General features: G+C 31.1%; 1 protein-coding gene across 1 annotated transcript; it reads right to left on the reverse strand.

Annotated features, from left to right (window-relative positions):
• Positions 1 to 258: 258 nt before the first annotated feature.
• Positions 259 to 17,289, reverse strand: LOC106465570 (microfibrillar-associated protein 1-like). The gene is made up of 11 exons (XM_013925797.2): positions 17,057 to 17,289; positions 15,348 to 15,399; positions 7,760 to 7,936; positions 6,937 to 7,078; positions 5,547 to 5,609; positions 5,030 to 5,154; positions 4,274 to 4,382; positions 3,584 to 3,744; positions 2,294 to 2,453; positions 1,033 to 1,122; positions 259 to 677 (listed from the first exon to the last, which is right to left on the reverse strand). The coding sequence occupies exons 1-11, from the start codon at positions 17,127 to 17,129 to the stop codon at positions 498 to 500; spliced, it is 1,332 nt and encodes a 443-aa protein (XP_013781251.1). The 5' UTR covers positions 17,130 to 17,289; the 3' UTR covers positions 259 to 497.
• Positions 17,290 to 18,330: the final 1,041 nt, after the last annotated feature.

Raw genomic sequence — 18,330 nt, forward strand, 5'->3', positions numbered from 1 at the left:
ACCAACTGACATGTGTCAGTTTCAATTAATGTGTTGGTTGATCTGTCTTACATAATTTATTTAATGCATTAATTAACCTATGTCAAGTACTGTTTCATGTGGTTTAAGATTTGACTAAAATCATGTTGTTTTATTAAGGTAGGTGTCAAATGATAATTTGTATGGTTTATGATCAAAGATTAAAATTGCAATTACCTGTTAATATAAGTGTTACATATTTAAATATGAAAAGATTTAAATCAACAGCAACTTCATGCATTACCTTAGACATTTTTTATGTACTTTTACTGATAAACAAATCTTACATTTTCATTAGGTTTTCAAAACTAGTCTTGTGGTAACCACACAAAAACCTATATTTTTTCATAAAATTCACATTTTCAGTTACATTGTGTTGGTACAAATGGGAATTTCAACAAGAAGAGCCCAAATGTTGCTGTGATGGGCACAACACTGTTCAGATATCCACAAGTGTTTAAAATTTTTTTTTCCCACTTTCACTTCTTCCTCTTCTTGACGGATGGTCGTTCAAACATCTGCTTCATCCCACCTGCTTGGTTGGTGTGAAATTTCACATTCTGTGCTGTTTCTGATATCCAAGGAGAGTCGAAATGGGTGGTATCCTGGTCAACAAGATGTGTGTATTTTGTACGACCAGATCTCCCAAAGTTCTTAACCTTGATTGGAAAATAGAAGGCATGATTTAAATATTACGTTACAGTTTTTCCTATCAAACATACCTGTATTCACAAAACACACAAAGGTTTTCCTTAGTACACCTTAAAACTGAAGTAATTTGATATGTTAAGTATATATGCATTTGTGTGTTAAATGTATACAAAATTTAGAATATATTAATCTAAATTTAATTCCAGCAATGCTAAAATACTGAATCTAAATAAAAATTTGTATTATCTCTGTTTTTCTTTATGTGAATACAAAAGAACTAAAAACAAAACCTATTCAATTTTCAGGTGAAACAACTAAATTAAGCAGTGAGTTTTTGAGAATCAACATTAAAAGAACACATACTTGCATAACTTTAGGCAGAACAGTTTTGTTGAAGTGATCCTCCAGTGTTGGAGCAGAAAAGTCTTGTTTCAGTACTTCCTCTTCCTCATTCTAAAACAAACACAGGAAACATTCAAACTTGCAAAAAAATCTATATTAAATGATATATTCTACCTAGTACTCTTAAAGCACAAAAAAACACCATAAATAATTGTTTTATTTATAGTTTAAGATGACAATTACATTACATATAGGGTTATTATGAATAAAGAAAAACCCCATATTTCCAAATATTATATACCTTTACTGGGGAAACTAAATATCACCAGAAACACATTGAGAATCATTACATTTATTAAGTATTTAGTAAGGGTTTAATAACTCATCATCAATAACCTCAAATACTTTAGATATTTGGAAATTTAGGTAATTAATGATGATTAAAATACTTTATATCAATTCCTACAAACTGCTTGTATTCCATCACTACAAAAGGCCTGTTATACTTTATTGATATGTTCTTCCAAGCAGTATTGAGACGTTGGTGATATCAAGTCTACCACAGAGAGAGTAGAAAAAACAATGAATGGATTGTGCCTCTACGTCATTCACCGATTCTCTTCTTCAGTGAAGTTACACATTAGTGAGGAAAATAAGAATTTCCAATTAATTTATCAATATACTTTCAGTCATTCTCAATCAGCAGATGAAACTTATTCCTCAATAAAACTGTCCTGGACAGTATTTGTTGATCCTTGTAATATCCTATAAACTGACACACGTTTTATTTAAATCAGCAATCTCATACTGTATACTCTAAACATTTTTAAACAATTAAAGTTAGAGAAAACTTGGGCTTGGATCCAAAGTATAACAAAACAAACTTAAAAATCTCATGGTGATAATATTTATAAAGAAGCTGGTATTTTCCTTTGATGAATTTGTTGGTAACCAAAACTAGCACTTCAAATACATTGTTGACTGGCTGTATATCCAGTCAAGTAGATGAGGTCTGGTACTGAATGAAAGACCTCCTAGACAATGAGTTGTGAAAAACAAAAGATAGATCTGAATTTTTTTTTCAGACATTTCTGATTGGATATCTGCAAAGGATTAATTAAGAAAAAGGCAAAGAAAAAATATCTGCAGCCAAACATACCTTTAATCACTTTTCTTAAGGCTTAAGAAAAGTTAAGGATATATGTAGTTAGATATAATAATTGATAGTAAAATTTTCATGATAATGCTTACAAATGAAGCAAACAATGAAAATGGTGCTTACCAAATAGAAAGCTCCACGATGATAATATTTTTGAAGAAACTGGTATTTCCCTTTCACAGGCTTGTTGGTAATCACACGGGGCATATTTCTAAGTTCTGTTCTTCTCTTTTCTTCAGGCATGATACGAATTCGCTCAATTTCTAATCGTTCTTTCTCATACCTAGGAGCAAAAATTAAACTTAAATATATCTATAAAAATCATTAGAAATATAAATAAAGGCAAAATACCATCTTACATTACCATAACAAGTATTAATCTACACAAAATACAGTCTTACATTACCATAACAAGTACTAATCTACACAAAATACAGTCTTACATTACCATAACAAGTACTAATCTACACAAAATACAGTCTTACATTACCATTACAAGTATTAATCTACACAAAATACCATCTTACATTACCATTACAAGTATTAATCTACACAAAATAGTCTTACATTACCATTACAAGTATTAATCTACACAAAATACCATCTTACATTACCATTACAAGTATTAATCTACACAAAATACAGTCTTACATTACCATTACAAGTATTAATCTACACAAAATACAGTCTTACCTTAACATTACAAGTATTAATCAACACAAAATACAGTCTTACCTTACCATTACAAGTATTAATCTACACAAAATAATTTATTCTAAGAATAACTGTAAAATTATAAATCAAACAACTGACAGAATATAATAAAAACTTTTTTATAAAACAGTTTTTATTCCATGAAATTTTGTCTAAAGTAATTTAATCTAGAACTTACTTCTAAAGCTATTGTTGAACTGTAGAATATCCAGATTTCATTAATGCTGTTGACAAGTAATATGTTGATATTGGTATTTTTCATTCTGACCAATACCTTGTGTATAACAAATGGGCTAAATCCCCAGGTCAAAGACCCCCAGGATTCAGGCATAGCTATCTCTAATTGAGAGTTACTGACCAGAAGGATAACAACTAGTCAGTATCACCAACTGCCTACATGGCTATTCTATTCTTAACAAAATAGCAAGATTGACTGTCACTGTTATAACTACTGTAAAGTTTAAAATGCAGAAAATCTTGGCTGTACTATATATCCAAGTTATATTAAAGCTGTTGACTAGTTGTATAATATCTAGATAACATAAACTCCCATTAATAACCTATAAAATAACAGGGTTGTATTAAAGTTTTATTGTAGAATTTTCATCTTCACCAAAGTTACAGTTCAAAATTGTAATTTGTTGTTTTTACTTACTGAACACAACTAATGTAAATGTTATTGTGACAAGTAATACATACCCTTCTCTTTCTTCTTTGTCTCTTTTGATTCGTTTTAGTTCTCTCAGTTTCCATGATTCATAAGCAGCTTCATCATTCTCATCATCTGTATTTACAGTCAGGGCAGGGTCTTCTTGTTTAACAGTACCCATAATTTCTTTCCTGTTTTCATCTTCTATAATCTTTAATAGATTAGCATCCATAAAGTTAACTTGCTTTGCTTAACAATGTGCTGCAAATTTGATAATGTTTAAATGATATGATGAACATTGTTTCAGAATATTTAAATGATATGATGAACATCGTTTGATAATATTTAAATGATATAATGAACATCATTTGATAATGTTTAAATGATATGATGAACATCGTTTAATAATATTTAAATATGATGAACATCATTTGATAATATTTAAATGATATGATGAACATCATTTAATAATGTTTAAATGATATGATGAACATCGTTTCAGAATATTTTGATCATCTGTAAGAATTAGATGATTTTTTTGTAATATACATCACAAAAATCTGTTTACAAGCAACTTTATGAAGCCTAAGGTAATTTAAATCACCTCAGTCAGAAATCTACACACACACACATTTACCAAGACTGTAGGCATCTATTATACAGACAGAAACGTTACATAACTCTCAGTTCTTTGCTTCACTTTTCAAGCTACTCATACTTCCAATGAAAATAGAGCATACCTTTAACGTTTGTCTACGCCTATCCTCATTCATACGCTTCACTTCCAACTCCAGTTCCTTTTGTTTATGTACTTCTCTCTCTCGCTCCTGAATAGTAACACGGTCTTTTCTACATTTTTAAATGGAAACAAGTATATAAATTGTCTTCTTAAGACCTTACATTAAGGAATTTTTACATGCAATTCTAAATTAGTAAAAAAACAATTTTTCACAAACATACATTTACCTGTTGAGATGAAATAAAAGTTAGTGTTAACTTATGATGCATTTTTAAACTTCACTTTGACTGAGACTCAACTTGCAGTCGTGAAAAATGCTATTGATACCACTGTTCTAAAAAACAATTATTTTACTTAGAAAGTACCCCAATGGGACAGCAGTAAGTCTTTGGATTTACAACACTAAAATCAGGGGTTCGATTCAACTGGGTGAGCACAGCAGATAGCTCAAAGTGGCTTTGCTATAACAACACACACACAAGCACACATTTTACATAGAAAATTGTTGGTAGTTTTAATAATCTTCATAGCCATTACAATTACACTTTAAACAATTACAACAACAGTAAACTTTTTTGATTTTTAAAATAATTATTCTTATGCCTATAAGAACTTTCATTTTTTTTAGATTACAAGTATTAAAAACATATGCAACATAAGAAACATACACCTTATAAGATGCCAGTTGAAGAAACCACTCAAATTATATCTATAGACAATATGGGAACAATTTCACTATTCCAACAAAAACACTTACTTCCTGACAAACACAGGCTTAAGTCTTGGTCCTGTTTCTTCTTCAGAATCAGAATATTCTTCATATTCAGACTCTTCTGATTCTTCTACTTCTGACCTCCCCTCATCTTCAACATCCATCAATTCCTGAATATGTATGTTGATGGTTATTTTTATACTACATACAGCCCAATACAGTTTCTCCACTTTTGGAAATGTAATTATAATTAAACAAAGTGACTCCATCACACACACACACAAACAAAATGATTAAATAGTAAATTTGGAAAATGTTGAAAATACTTACATATTTTAATTCTGAGATCTTAGACTTCCTCAGTATATAAATAAGGTATAAAAAACAGTCTAACTCCATTTTCATTCATTAGATTTTACTAATAGAGAAAAATTTAGGATTGTTATTGTCTACACACATAATCAACTAGATATGAAACTTACAACTAGTAGTAATCTTCCCAAATAAAAGTAAACTATTAAGCAACTCAGTTATATACTTGATAACATATAAAACGACTTACTTCTTCTTGCTCAACTCTTTCCTTAGCTTTCTGCCTTAAGAGTATTCTTCTTCTCTCTATTTCCTTAAAAACAAAAAGGAACAAAAGTTCTTACACAATAAGCACACTGTTTTACTAATCTGTTAACATCAAGTTAAAGTTTTTATACAATTAGATAAATGCACTTTACATATTCAGTATACTTAATTATTTCTGAACCATTATATGAGCCTAATAAAGATAAAAATTTATATAAACATATTACAAAAAATACTAAAGATAATGTCTTTATACAATAATGAAAAGTACCAGTAAAATACAGAGGGTTAAGTACTTTATATTAAAACAATTTTGAATATGTATATCAGCAAGTCATGTAACAACCACAATCAATATAAGAATCTATCTAGAATATCAAAGATGGGGATATCCCATGTACTTAAATGCAATAGAAAACAAAGGAATGTGGATCAACTTGGGGAACCAGGATCATCCCGAAAAAGACTCCCAACAAGTTATACCTCAGTCATGGTAAGCAAAGTGTGATGTCTCATAACTGGTGCAAATCCACAAACATTAAGGTTAGTGGCAAAAGTCATCAAGAAGGATCATAATCAAGAAGAATCTCCATCTGGAAAAGCAACACAAGTAGCTTCAATGATATAATTGCTCATCCATCACATACATCAAGCAGCTGAAGAATGAAATGGGTATTCATCCTATTTCCTACAAAGACATACTGGTCAAATCACCAGATGAAGTGCACATAGATTTATATGTGATTGGACTGTTGAAATGAGTGCTGTGAAGCCATCATCCTCTTCACTAGATGGAATATGGAAAGCCTATAGAGAGGGGTGGTGTGGTGTGAAAATGATAACCTTAAAATGGGGCCTTTTGCACTGGAAACTATGCTGCAGGTATGTTGTCAAGATGCACAGTCACTGGAAAGAACATGACTAAATATGGTGAGGTGGCCTGTACCAATGTGACAATATAATGTACACAACAGCTGTATAACTGATAAACATTGTTTACATTATTATTGGAAGGTATAATTTTACATTACAAAAATAAAAATCCTTTTTATTTATTCCCTTCATACTTCACCACAAGATACTTGATGCACTAATATAGTAAACACTGAAAAAGTTAACTTGACAAATGAATTTTCATTTCATCACTATTTTACAACTATGTTCCTAAAGAGCACATTTCATGCTTTATGTATATTAAAGTAACACAAAATAGCTTTAAAGAACAAAAATAATCAAGTTAGCTGAATGATTCAAAAGATCTTGAAAGTTTGAAATGCTTATAAAAAGACAGAATGTTTTAGCTCCTTTGTGACTATCAACCATAAAATGCATACTGACAAATTCCAGTAATACAATGAAATGTAATTACCAACCTCTTCATCCAATTCTTCTTCATCACTGCTTTCTTCTTCATCACGCCACCGTATTGTAGGCTCTTTCAGCTCACCAGCTTCTTCATTTTGATCTCCTGTTGCTATTACTTCAGGTTCGTGTATCTGACGATGACGCTCAATCCTACAATTAGAAACATAGTTCAAACTCTAACACTTGAAAGATTAAAAAATCATTATTCAAAAATAATATAAATTATACTTCAGTACAACAAATAATGATATACAAAAGAGAAAACTAAAATGGTACTTTTGCACATCTTTCATTTGAAATTCATAACTGACTACAAGAGCTGTAAACTTTACAGTGTAACATAACAATTCATTTTATGAGTTTATAAAGTATTACTTGCTTTTCCAGTTCAGTAATTTGATATAATATGTAACACTAAACTGACAATTCTAAAATAAAAGTCTTATGAGGCAATACAACTTAACACTTATAACCATAGCCCATTAATGTACTGTATTATACAGTATACAAAATGTAATCACATGCTCAAAATCTCTCTTATTACAGCATTACTTTTCCATTACGATAAGTTACAGTTAACCATAAAATATACATCATATTAAGTAATAATATAATATTCTCAGTACAATTACTGTTTATAGTAACATGAAATGCCTTCCTATTTTTTCAATAATTTTCATAACCTTTCTTAATATTCTATTGTTATGGCTCTCTTCTCTAACAACTTTAAACCCTTTTACATTAAACTTTTTTCATTATTATGCTAATATATTAGCACTAGCTTTCTACATTTCATTATGCCACTAAAATTTTTAGGAATCTTTTAAGTACCTTTCTTCTTCATCTTCTTCCTGTTCTCTTCTCTGCAATCTTCTCAACCTAGGATCATGTTTTTCTGCTTCTTCATCCACTTCTGGAGGCTCAGGAACAACAGCCTGTTGGCCTCGTTCGAAAGGGAACTCCTCTTCACTTTCTTCTTCACTGCTCTCCTCAGGTGCATACTTGGGTCTACAAATATTATGTACAAAACATATAATACAACTATACAGATATTTCAGTTTTGATACCAGGGCCTAACAAGTAATGAAATTGTGAATTATCTCCCTTAATTATAATTCTGTTTTAAACAGTTGAAACTTAGAAATGATCACCAATATGACATTCTCACTAGGTAAAGATCACTACCAAAATGATAAAAATGAAAACATTTGGAAGTGCAGTATATAAGTTTGGAATAAGACTTGAAACATTTGTAAGGAATTTCTGAAAAGATGTAAAGCTTAGACAGCATTATTCATCAATCTAATCAGTTGAATTTTTACCATAACAAGAACAAAACATTTAGTACTAAATGATCAAGCATTTCATTTCTCTTAACATAAAAATAAAAGTACTTCATCTACTGAAAAGCATGAGGTAAAGAATTTCAGAGTTTTGAATTCAACAAAATACATCACCACCACCTCACACATTCTTTGTTTACTATCAAATCTCATGGTAAAGATACAAACTGTTATTTCACTATGAAGACAATAAAAATTATGTCTGAGATAAGAAAAGTACACAAAATAGTCATAGAGATTTCATTAACAGGTGGCCTAAAACAGAAATAGATGTTTTTTGTCATGATCTGACAATTCATATCAGCTTAATAGTGTTTAAATAAAGTTTAAAGTAATCCTGTTTAGGCCTAAATGTGATGTATTAATAAATAATTAAATTAATTAATTAATATTTGGAAATGGATAATTCCAAAGTATTTCATGATTTCCTAGAAGGTATTTTTTAAATAAAAACCTTATAACAACATCAATTCTAGGTAACTAGATGACTGAACTAAAAAACAACAACAACAAAGAAATCACTCTAGGAGTGTTAGGGTTTGACATTAACACTAGCATGATGGCCTGGGAGAAGTAAAAAATGCATTCAGGCTACTTTCTGACATAACATATTATTAGCACAATGGGGCTAGTGGCTTAATATTGAGTATCAGTTTTAATTTTGACTTTTTTTTGATATACTTCCACATTTGATTTGTTTTTTGAGGATAGCAAGCACAGATTAAAGATCAACTCTATACAGCAAACATGAGGTCCCGAGTAGAATTCCCACGAGGCAGCAACTCTCATTTATAGAATTCACAAATAACTGAGTCTATAATAAGGAATTTCATTGTTGAACAAAATGTTCTCTTTTAGATGATTAACCAAAAATCATATAGCTAATACAATTAATACTATAATTAAATAATATCCTTTAATGAAGCCAAAACCCCTCACTGTGTGTTACTCTAAGTTGAAGCTTTCTTTAATTTGGATAAAAGAATAAAAATTACCACAATCTCTGGTACACATATTTAAGTGTTTAAAACATTTTGGCATAATAATTCAAAACTAGTAAGCACTGAAGTTCAACTGATGCATTACAACCAAGGAGAACACAGCGAGTCGGAATAGGGGGGCACAACTATGGCTATATAAATTATAGTTGAAAGTACAAATTTAAGGATAATGAAGACAAATATTACAGCTATTAAGTAATATAGTAACAGCAATTAACATGGGAAAATGGCATGTACAGTATATACATAAATAGATTAAGACTGGAAAGCTGCATCAGCATATTGGCTGCAAAAGGAACAAATAGAGGTTAAATCCATGCTTAAAAGTAAACAGAAAGAGAGGTTACTCAGCTGAAATTATGTGTATTTCAATCTCTTTATTCTTACTTTTCAGTGGGGAATTAATCTCTCATATACACAAATAGTTCTGCACTCAATTAGAGCAAACAAGCAAAATCTTCTACCTCTAGGCATAAGAAATCTAATACATTCTTTTCTTCTGGGTAGTAACTGTTGGCTGTTCCAAAATACTGCACTTCACTGTTTACAGGCAAGAATTTGAAACCCATAAATTACAAAACATGGTAGTTGCCCTTTACACCACTGGTTGTTACCCTCACCCCTGTACGCATGTATATATGTGCGCATAACCTGAAAAATAATAAACCAATTTACATGACATTTTTAAAGCAGATGAGGTGTCCACTAGGACAGTCCTCCCCAAATCTAGTCCTGATTCAGATCCACATCCAAATCACTTTGAAACATTTTTAAAATGGAGATATAGGGTATTTTCTCAGTTTATTGATAATAACTGTGTAAAAAATGATTGGATTAGGACCAAATTTTGGGCACACGTTGAATCCAAAAATTTGCAACAGGCTGAGGGTATTCACTCTCTCTCTGATTGCTCTTGTTTTACAAGTGTAACCAAGTTGACAGATGGTGCTGATCAGTCATCCCTAAAGCTGTTTAACATTTCATTCTCCCCACTTACCTAATTAAACTTCCACCGTATTTATTGTTTTATCTTTGTGGATGATGTATTTGTTATTTTACCAATAGCTAAAGAAGAGATACATATAATTCAGCATAAAATAGTCATTTATGCTGCTTACACATCACAAGCGCAACATTCAAACATTTATATTATTAGAAGCATTCAAAATCCCAGGCAATAATAACCCTCTCTTAATCACAGCACAGAGATGCATTAGATACAGTGAATCAGAAGCCCTAATTATCATATTACAATATTTATAAACCAATGATATGAGAAAAAATATGACTGTTGATTTGATGACTGAGATATCATGAGATTGTTTTTATATATTTGTCAACTTGTTAGCTTCAAGTTTTGGACACTAATGTACATTTACTAATTTGTCAAAGGTATGAATAAATGGGTGTTATATATTGGCTAAAAAACAATTTCATGTTTCTTCAAGTGATAGCTCAAAAGTAAAATAAACAGAAGAAACTGTTAAATGATGGTGATAATGAAGAACAACAAACTAGTGGTTCTGTAGCTGGACCAAGCATTTCCTCACTTTCCATTTCTACTGTTTCTGTTGGTAAACTGAACACAAAACTAAAATGCATAAATATTAGGAGGATTATTTTTGTTTCATTTACAGATTTGTTATTAAAGAGGTAAAACTGTAGTAGGTTATTTGTTCCAGATTTTAGCTAATTACAGCATGAAGCCAAATAAACTTACAAGGCATTTTGAAACAAAACACCTTAAGTATATGGATAAGGCCATCAAGTTCGTCAAGCGACAAGTGAAACAAATGAAAAGGCAAAGCAGTTTGTTTGAAAATCAGGTCACAGTTCAATCAAAAGCCTTGAAAGTGTCTTTAGAAGAATTTTATTTGATTGGGAAAAACCATGAAGCCACACACTATAATAGACACATTACTTATTCCTGCAGCCATAAACATGTGTAAGATCATGCACGGAGAGAGTTGTGGTAAGGTAATATCCTTTTATCACTTGACACTGTCATGAGCCATATAGATGTAATCTCTGCTGGCATAAAAATGCACTTGATAACATGTATCCACAACAATCCAAAATTTGCCACATAACTTGATTAAAGCACAGATATTTCAAACTTAGCCCATCTTCCGGTACTTGTATGATACTGTTATGAAGAGGAAGTATGTGTAAAGTTTCTGTTTTGCCAAACACTTGAAGGGAGAGCTACAGGAAAAGCCATCTTTTCTCTTGCTGATGAATTTTTCCTCACAAATAATCCTTCTTGGGTTAACTGTGTCGGAGTATGCACTAATGGAGTAGCTGCATTTATGAGAAACAAGAAAGGGTTCAGAGCCAAAGTAAGTGCTCTTGCTTCACACTTAACATTTACACATTACATCATCCACAGGGAAGCACTAGCCTCAAAGAAATTGTAGCCCAAACCAAAATGCTAAAGATCCTGTAAGTTTAGTGAGCTTTGTTTGTTTAATCAAGAACTTTGAACAGCAGGCTGTTTTCCATTCTTTGTGGAGAAATGGAATCCATGTATGACAAGATCTGCTGCATACAGAAGTGCGCTGGTTATTTCATGGGAAGGTACTTAGTTGCAACTGAAAAGAGGAACCTTTTTTTTTGTTAGACTGCAACCCCACACTAACAGTATATTTTATGGATAAAACATGGTTTCTATTACAGTGCTACCTGGCTGATATTTTCAATAAACTCAATGACCTTAACTTGTCACTGTAAGGTTGGAATAGCAACATTTTGCAGCTGAATGACTATGTGTCTCTGTTTCACAAAAAAAAACTTGTGTTGTGGAAAAACTAGTTTGAGAATGCAAACTGTAAAATGTTTCTTTGCCTAAATGAATTATTGGAAGAAAAAGAGTTAAGTCAGTCTTAATCGTGGCATTGTTTCTATTCATCTAGAAAAACTTCCGTGTCAATTTACATATCTATTCCAAGAATCAATGGGAGAATGTGGTATGATCCAGAATCCATTTAATGGTAGCATACTTCTTATCATACTTAGCATACTTCATGGCCCGGTGGATAAGTCACTCGACTCGCAATCCGAGGGTCGCGGGTTCGCGTCCTTGTCGCACCAAACATGCCCACTTGGGCGTGGGGCTAGCAACTCCACCCCGATAACAATCTGCTACAGAAACTGCAACAACACTTCCGTCGGCGAAGTGTTGTTGTAGCCCTATGTTCCACTAGGAACGACAGGAAATAATAATAAGAAGAAGATACTTCTTATCTACAAAAGGCAGCTCAAGAAAAGCTGATAGAATAATCTAGTAATAAAACTCTTCAGGCACAATTCAAGTGAAAAACCTCTTAGGAACTTCTGGATACTAGTTCCAGACCAATCAAGAAAGCAATAGATGTGCTTTTAACTTTAACATTAACATGCCTGTGGGAGTTAGCATTTTCTGCTCTGACAGCAATCAAAATAAAACTGATTTCATCTATAGGTAGAGGGTGGGATCTCACAGTTGTTGTGTCAACACTTCAGCCAAGAATCGACTTCATCTTATCCCATGCTCAAGTCTACCCTTCACACTAAATTGGCGAGTAAACTAAAACTGTTTGCCTTATGCTATGTACCATTTTAAGACTTGTTTTATTGTTACTAACAGAAATGCCACTATTCAAGTGGCTGTTTGTGCTAGTAATTACTAATTATGGTTACCAGTAATTATTCATAACTCATTGAAAAAATTTAGAGAAAGTGAACATTTTTTAAAAAAGGATTTTTTCTGGGAAGTATCACACAGGAAGTGTTCGGATTGTACTCTTTAGGTATACACAATTCATTGAATCAAAATGATTTAATGTACAGAGCTCAAAATTTTTATACATTTTACTGATATAAACTGTAATGTTTTTATATATTAAAAGTGGTACCATTTATAGAAAAAATAATCGTTTTTTTTAAGAACTCCAGTTTCTCAAAGCTACATTTAAAAATTACTTCAATAAAGATATAATCAAACTCTCATGTACAGTCCTAGTAAAAGTTGTATTCTTGTTGTGAGGAGAGTACTTTTATTTAAAATTATGTTCTATGATAAATAAATTATTGTTGCACATACCATAGTTATTTTTCCAATTGTCTAGACCTTGAATACCGAAAGTGTGAAATATTTTATGGATTTTTGTTTATGATGCCATTCAATAGATGGCACAGGAGTTTTGGTTACATTCATAGATACTGACATACATACTACGTCCATTATGGTAAGAAGAAGTCGCAACAAAATGCATGTTTAGAAAGAGGGATACCATAAAAAAAGTTTGCACACTATTGTGTTACAATACCAATAAAATTTTAAGCATTATAATTCAGAAATATTAAACAATGAAATTCCACTATTAGTTTTTAATACTTTAAAATATCAATCTCTTCATGATCACTTCTAGATTGGTCTTTAATAATATAAAATGTACACGCATTGTTACTGCCTTAATATTAAACCTAGATTACTTGTCATGACTAGGACTCAATTTTAATGATTGATTTTTGCAACATTGGCTACAAAACTATTTTAAGCTGCACAATTTTACAACACAACAGTATCTCAAAAAGTGATGCATCACAGCCACACAGCTTTCTCAAATTCAGAGTAGTCAGTGTTTTTATCCTAGTTACATAAAATATACTTTTTAAAGTTATACAAAATATGCCACAAACTATGGTGAAGCACACTAGTTTTTACAGAAAATGCATATGATAAATGCATGGAAATAAGCAGATAAATAATGTAAATTTGTATATTATACTAACCATCTAAACCCTAACTCATCAGAATATTTCAAATGTTTTATTAAAGATATCAAAAGTTTGAGAAAATATTAAAATTTAGTAAACTGTTTCATATCTAAGTAATAACCATAGAGCTAGATGATTATTGGAATTTGAGAACGATTAATCACTGGGTTCATGAATTGATTATGTTAATTAATCAAATATTCTCACATGAGACTTAGACAATTGGAATAAATGAAAATAGTGATGATTGAAAATGCTAATTTTGATTACCTTCATGAGTCATGATACTAACTGATTAAGACAAAGTTGAATTAACTGAAAATATTAATGAAAAATCATAATGACGATAATTCTATTCCTTGAATTATTGTAATAACTGAAATTAGTACTAGTTGGAAACACTAATTTCTATTAGTTGATCATTTTCATGACATTAATTGATTTAATCACAATTTGGATTATTTTACAATAAATTAATGTAATTGATGCTCATAGATAATCAATTATGTCAAGTAATTTAGATGATTACCCAACTATATCTAGCCAAAAAGAAATAACATTCATTAATCAAATTTTGCAGGTAAAAAAATAACAGAAAAATAAATACCTTATTAAATACTTAAAAACTATATGTAAGATTCAATAAGTAAATTAAAATGGTTATCATACTGTATTATAATAGTTTTTAATATTTTCAATTTCATGTTTCAACAACATAAAAAATTAAACTGAGTTTCTTGTCTACCTATTTAATGAATTTTTTAAAGTAGAACAAGAAATATGAAAAAATGTATATTTGCTAGAGCTTAAATATTTTGAGATATTTACAGCACTATAATATAATATTCTGTCACCATAAGTTGGGCTCCAAAACAGAAGTAGTCAAAACTAATTCTGGAAATTTTTACACAAAGATTTAGTTAGGCCTATGGTAATGTAATTTTCTACAGAAATATAACAATTTTCATGAGAATATGAATAATATAGGATAATTCCCAAAATGGAATGTACATTCTCAAAACTAACTTTCATACCCTGGTATTTAGTAGCATTATACATGTACCACAATTGTAAAAACTTCTGTATATTTATTTGTTTGTGAGTTTTGAAACGGGCTAGTTAAACTGCTTAATTACTGTTTTGGGGGATCAGTGACAAAAGAAAATTAATTTCAATCTAAACTGTACAACATATAACTCTAATTCAATAAAAGAATTATAATGAAAAACTAATTTTCCATTTTGTAACTAAGAAACTTTTTAATCTGTAATCCCTTATTGACATTTGTAAGTTTCAAGAAAAGATATGTAAACAAACCTTCTGCCAGATACATAACGATGAACTTTCACCTTTTGCATAGACACTTCCCCTGAAAAAATATTAAATAAAGAATGATCACAAAAACACAATTATGCATGGTCACTGTAATCTAATTAAATAGAATATCAATTCTAATCTCAAAAATGAAATTGAATATAGTGGACTTAAGAAATACACCAAATCATGCACACTTATTATTACTACAAGCAGCTTATTTCCCAGACAGGAAGCCTGGAGGGGTCACCTGTTTTACCTACTCACACCACTATACAGTCTGTCAGTCAATAGACACTAAAATAACATCATATAAGGTTCACTTAACATGGCAATTTGAACTTTCATGATGTCAATAAAAGTTACACTCTGTAGGCTACAACACAACATGACATATGAACTTCAAAATCAAAATATTTGTTACTCTTGAAACAGAACACTTTTGGGGACCCTACAGAAGTAATATAGTATAAATACAGCACAATTTACAACTGTTAAATGAACAATTACTGTTTAGGTCTAAATTTCAGCATTCTGATGCATCACTCAAATTGGTAGGCATAATACCATCACTGTGTTGTCATCTATTGACATTTTTACTTATAAACTGACTTGTGTCATTTCCTTTTATTGGTGTTTGAATATACCAGATCCAAGTATGGAGTCAGCAAGTTCTACTTACTATAGGAACCTTAACAAGATAGCCAAACAATGATATTATCTTAAGTTAACTACTGCAAATAGTCATGATCCAGTTCCTGATCCCTATGTTGTGACAAAATGCAAGATTTCTTTAGTAAATTTTAACAAAAGAAATTAATTTATAATACCAGAAGGTAGTCTTGTAAAGGAACATGTTTTATCCTGTATTTGTCAGCCTGTAATACAAGTTATAATGTGCATGACTGCATCTTTTTGGAAGTTCAAAGTAACACATTAAGAGCCTATGCATGGGTTGATTCTTCTACTACTATTACTACTACTCAGTACTAGAACTATAAGTTATAGGTCTACAAGGTATGAGCACAAGTTCACTGGCCTAGATATTATTTTCTGTTTGTTTGTTTTGAATTTTGTGCAAAGCTACACGAGGGCTATCTGTGCTAGCCATCCCTAATTTAGAAGTGTAAGACTAGAGGGAAGGCAGCTAGTCATCACCACCCAGCACCAACTCTTGGGCTACTCTTTTACCAATGAATAATGGGATTGACCATCACTTTATAATGCCCCCATGGCTGAAAGGGCAAGCATGTTTGGTGTGATGGGGATTCGAACCTGCGACTGGCAGATTGTGAGTCGAGCGCCCTAACCAACTGGCCATGCCGGGCCTATTATTTTCTAGCATTGATTAGCAATGACAATAATTCAGAGATTAAATGGATGGAAAAACTAATTTAACTAAAAATTTTATTGGGCAATGTTTCAAGAAAATTATCTTTGCTTTCCAAGTCTTCGATTTTGGGACCGAGGTAACTAAGTTGCAATAAAAATTAAAATATTCCAAGTAATATAAAAAATTATAACTAAAACTCTCTTCCCATATATTATTTCTCCATTTTTTATCAGATGTGTATTATCTTATCGATCTAACTTTCATTTTTAAGCCATTAATTACTAGCGTTACTGCATGGGGCCTAGTAGTAGTAGTAGTAATCACTGATATTATATTATACTCAATGATACTCAGCCACAAATTTAAAATTTAAACTAACCTTTTTCATTAATAATGGGTATAGCTCCTGCCGTAGACTGGATCATTACTCCAACTGTACTTGCTCCTGCCATGTCTGAAACTGTTTAAATTGACCTCAATAAGATATTTTCATGTGTTACTTTTTATATTTTGTAAACAATAATATTAGGATTTTAAGTTCTATAACTAGCCCTAGCCTGTACATCAAAAACGTTTACTACTAATCTTAGACTCTCAGTATAATCTTTACTACTGTCCCCTGGTGGCGTACTTAATATTGTAAAATTTCTAACACGTAAAAAAAATTAGCTAATTAGAAAAGAGTAAGTTTAATACGTTGACTAATCCGTATTGCAATGTTGTATCTGTAAATTTAATTTCTTATTTACTATGATTTTTGAAGGTTAAATGTAATGCTCAAATATTTTCAGTTGTTGTCTTTCATAAAGTTGTCTATTGTTTTTATAACATAACATAATGTCAGGGAACAACATGGGACCTATTGGTCCATCTCGGCTGTTCCATCCTCTAAACTAAATTAAAATAATTAAAAAAACATCAAGCTTTTTATTAAACTCACTTAAATTTACTGCCTCTAAAACATCTGAAATCCAACCCATTACAAAAGCCAACCACAGAAAAATGAAACTGTCTTAGCTGAAGATGACTCCTACCTTGTCAAAATTCATATCTGTGTCCCCTTGTCCTACTATTCTCACTATTAAATATGAAAAAACGATGATACATCAACACTATCAATTTCCTTTACAATCTTAAACCCGTCAATCAGATCCCCCTAACTCTTCTTTTTTCGAGAGAAAACAATTTGAGAGATTTCAGCCTCTCCTCGTTTGACAACCCTTCCATTCCAGGCACCATTCTAATAACCGTTCTCTGAACCCTTTCCAAAATTCAATGTTTTTCTTAAGGTAACGAGCCGAAGACTAAACACAATATTCCAAATGTGGCCTAACCAGTGACATGTACAATGAAATTATAACCTATTTAGACTTTTATTCAACATTTCTGCAAATACAATCTAAAATTCTATTTGCCTTTAGAGACTGATCGACTATTACACCAAGATCCCTTTCCTTCATAACATTATTAAGGTTATTTCCATCCAAATTATACTTACAATTCAAATTATGATAACCAACATGCATTATTTTGCATTTATTATAATTAAAACCCATCTGCCATTTATTTGCCCAAACTCTACTAAATGAATCTAAATCCTTTTGTAAATTAGCAGCATCCTCTTCACAGTTAGCAACATCCAAAACCTTAATA

This window comes from Limulus polyphemus, unplaced genomic scaffold (assembly GCF_000517525.1).
Source record: "Limulus polyphemus unplaced genomic scaffold, Limulus_polyphemus-2.1.2 Scaffold1984, whole genome shotgun sequence".
NCBI classification, from domain to species: domain Eukaryota; kingdom Metazoa; phylum Arthropoda; class Merostomata; order Xiphosura; family Limulidae; genus Limulus; species Limulus polyphemus.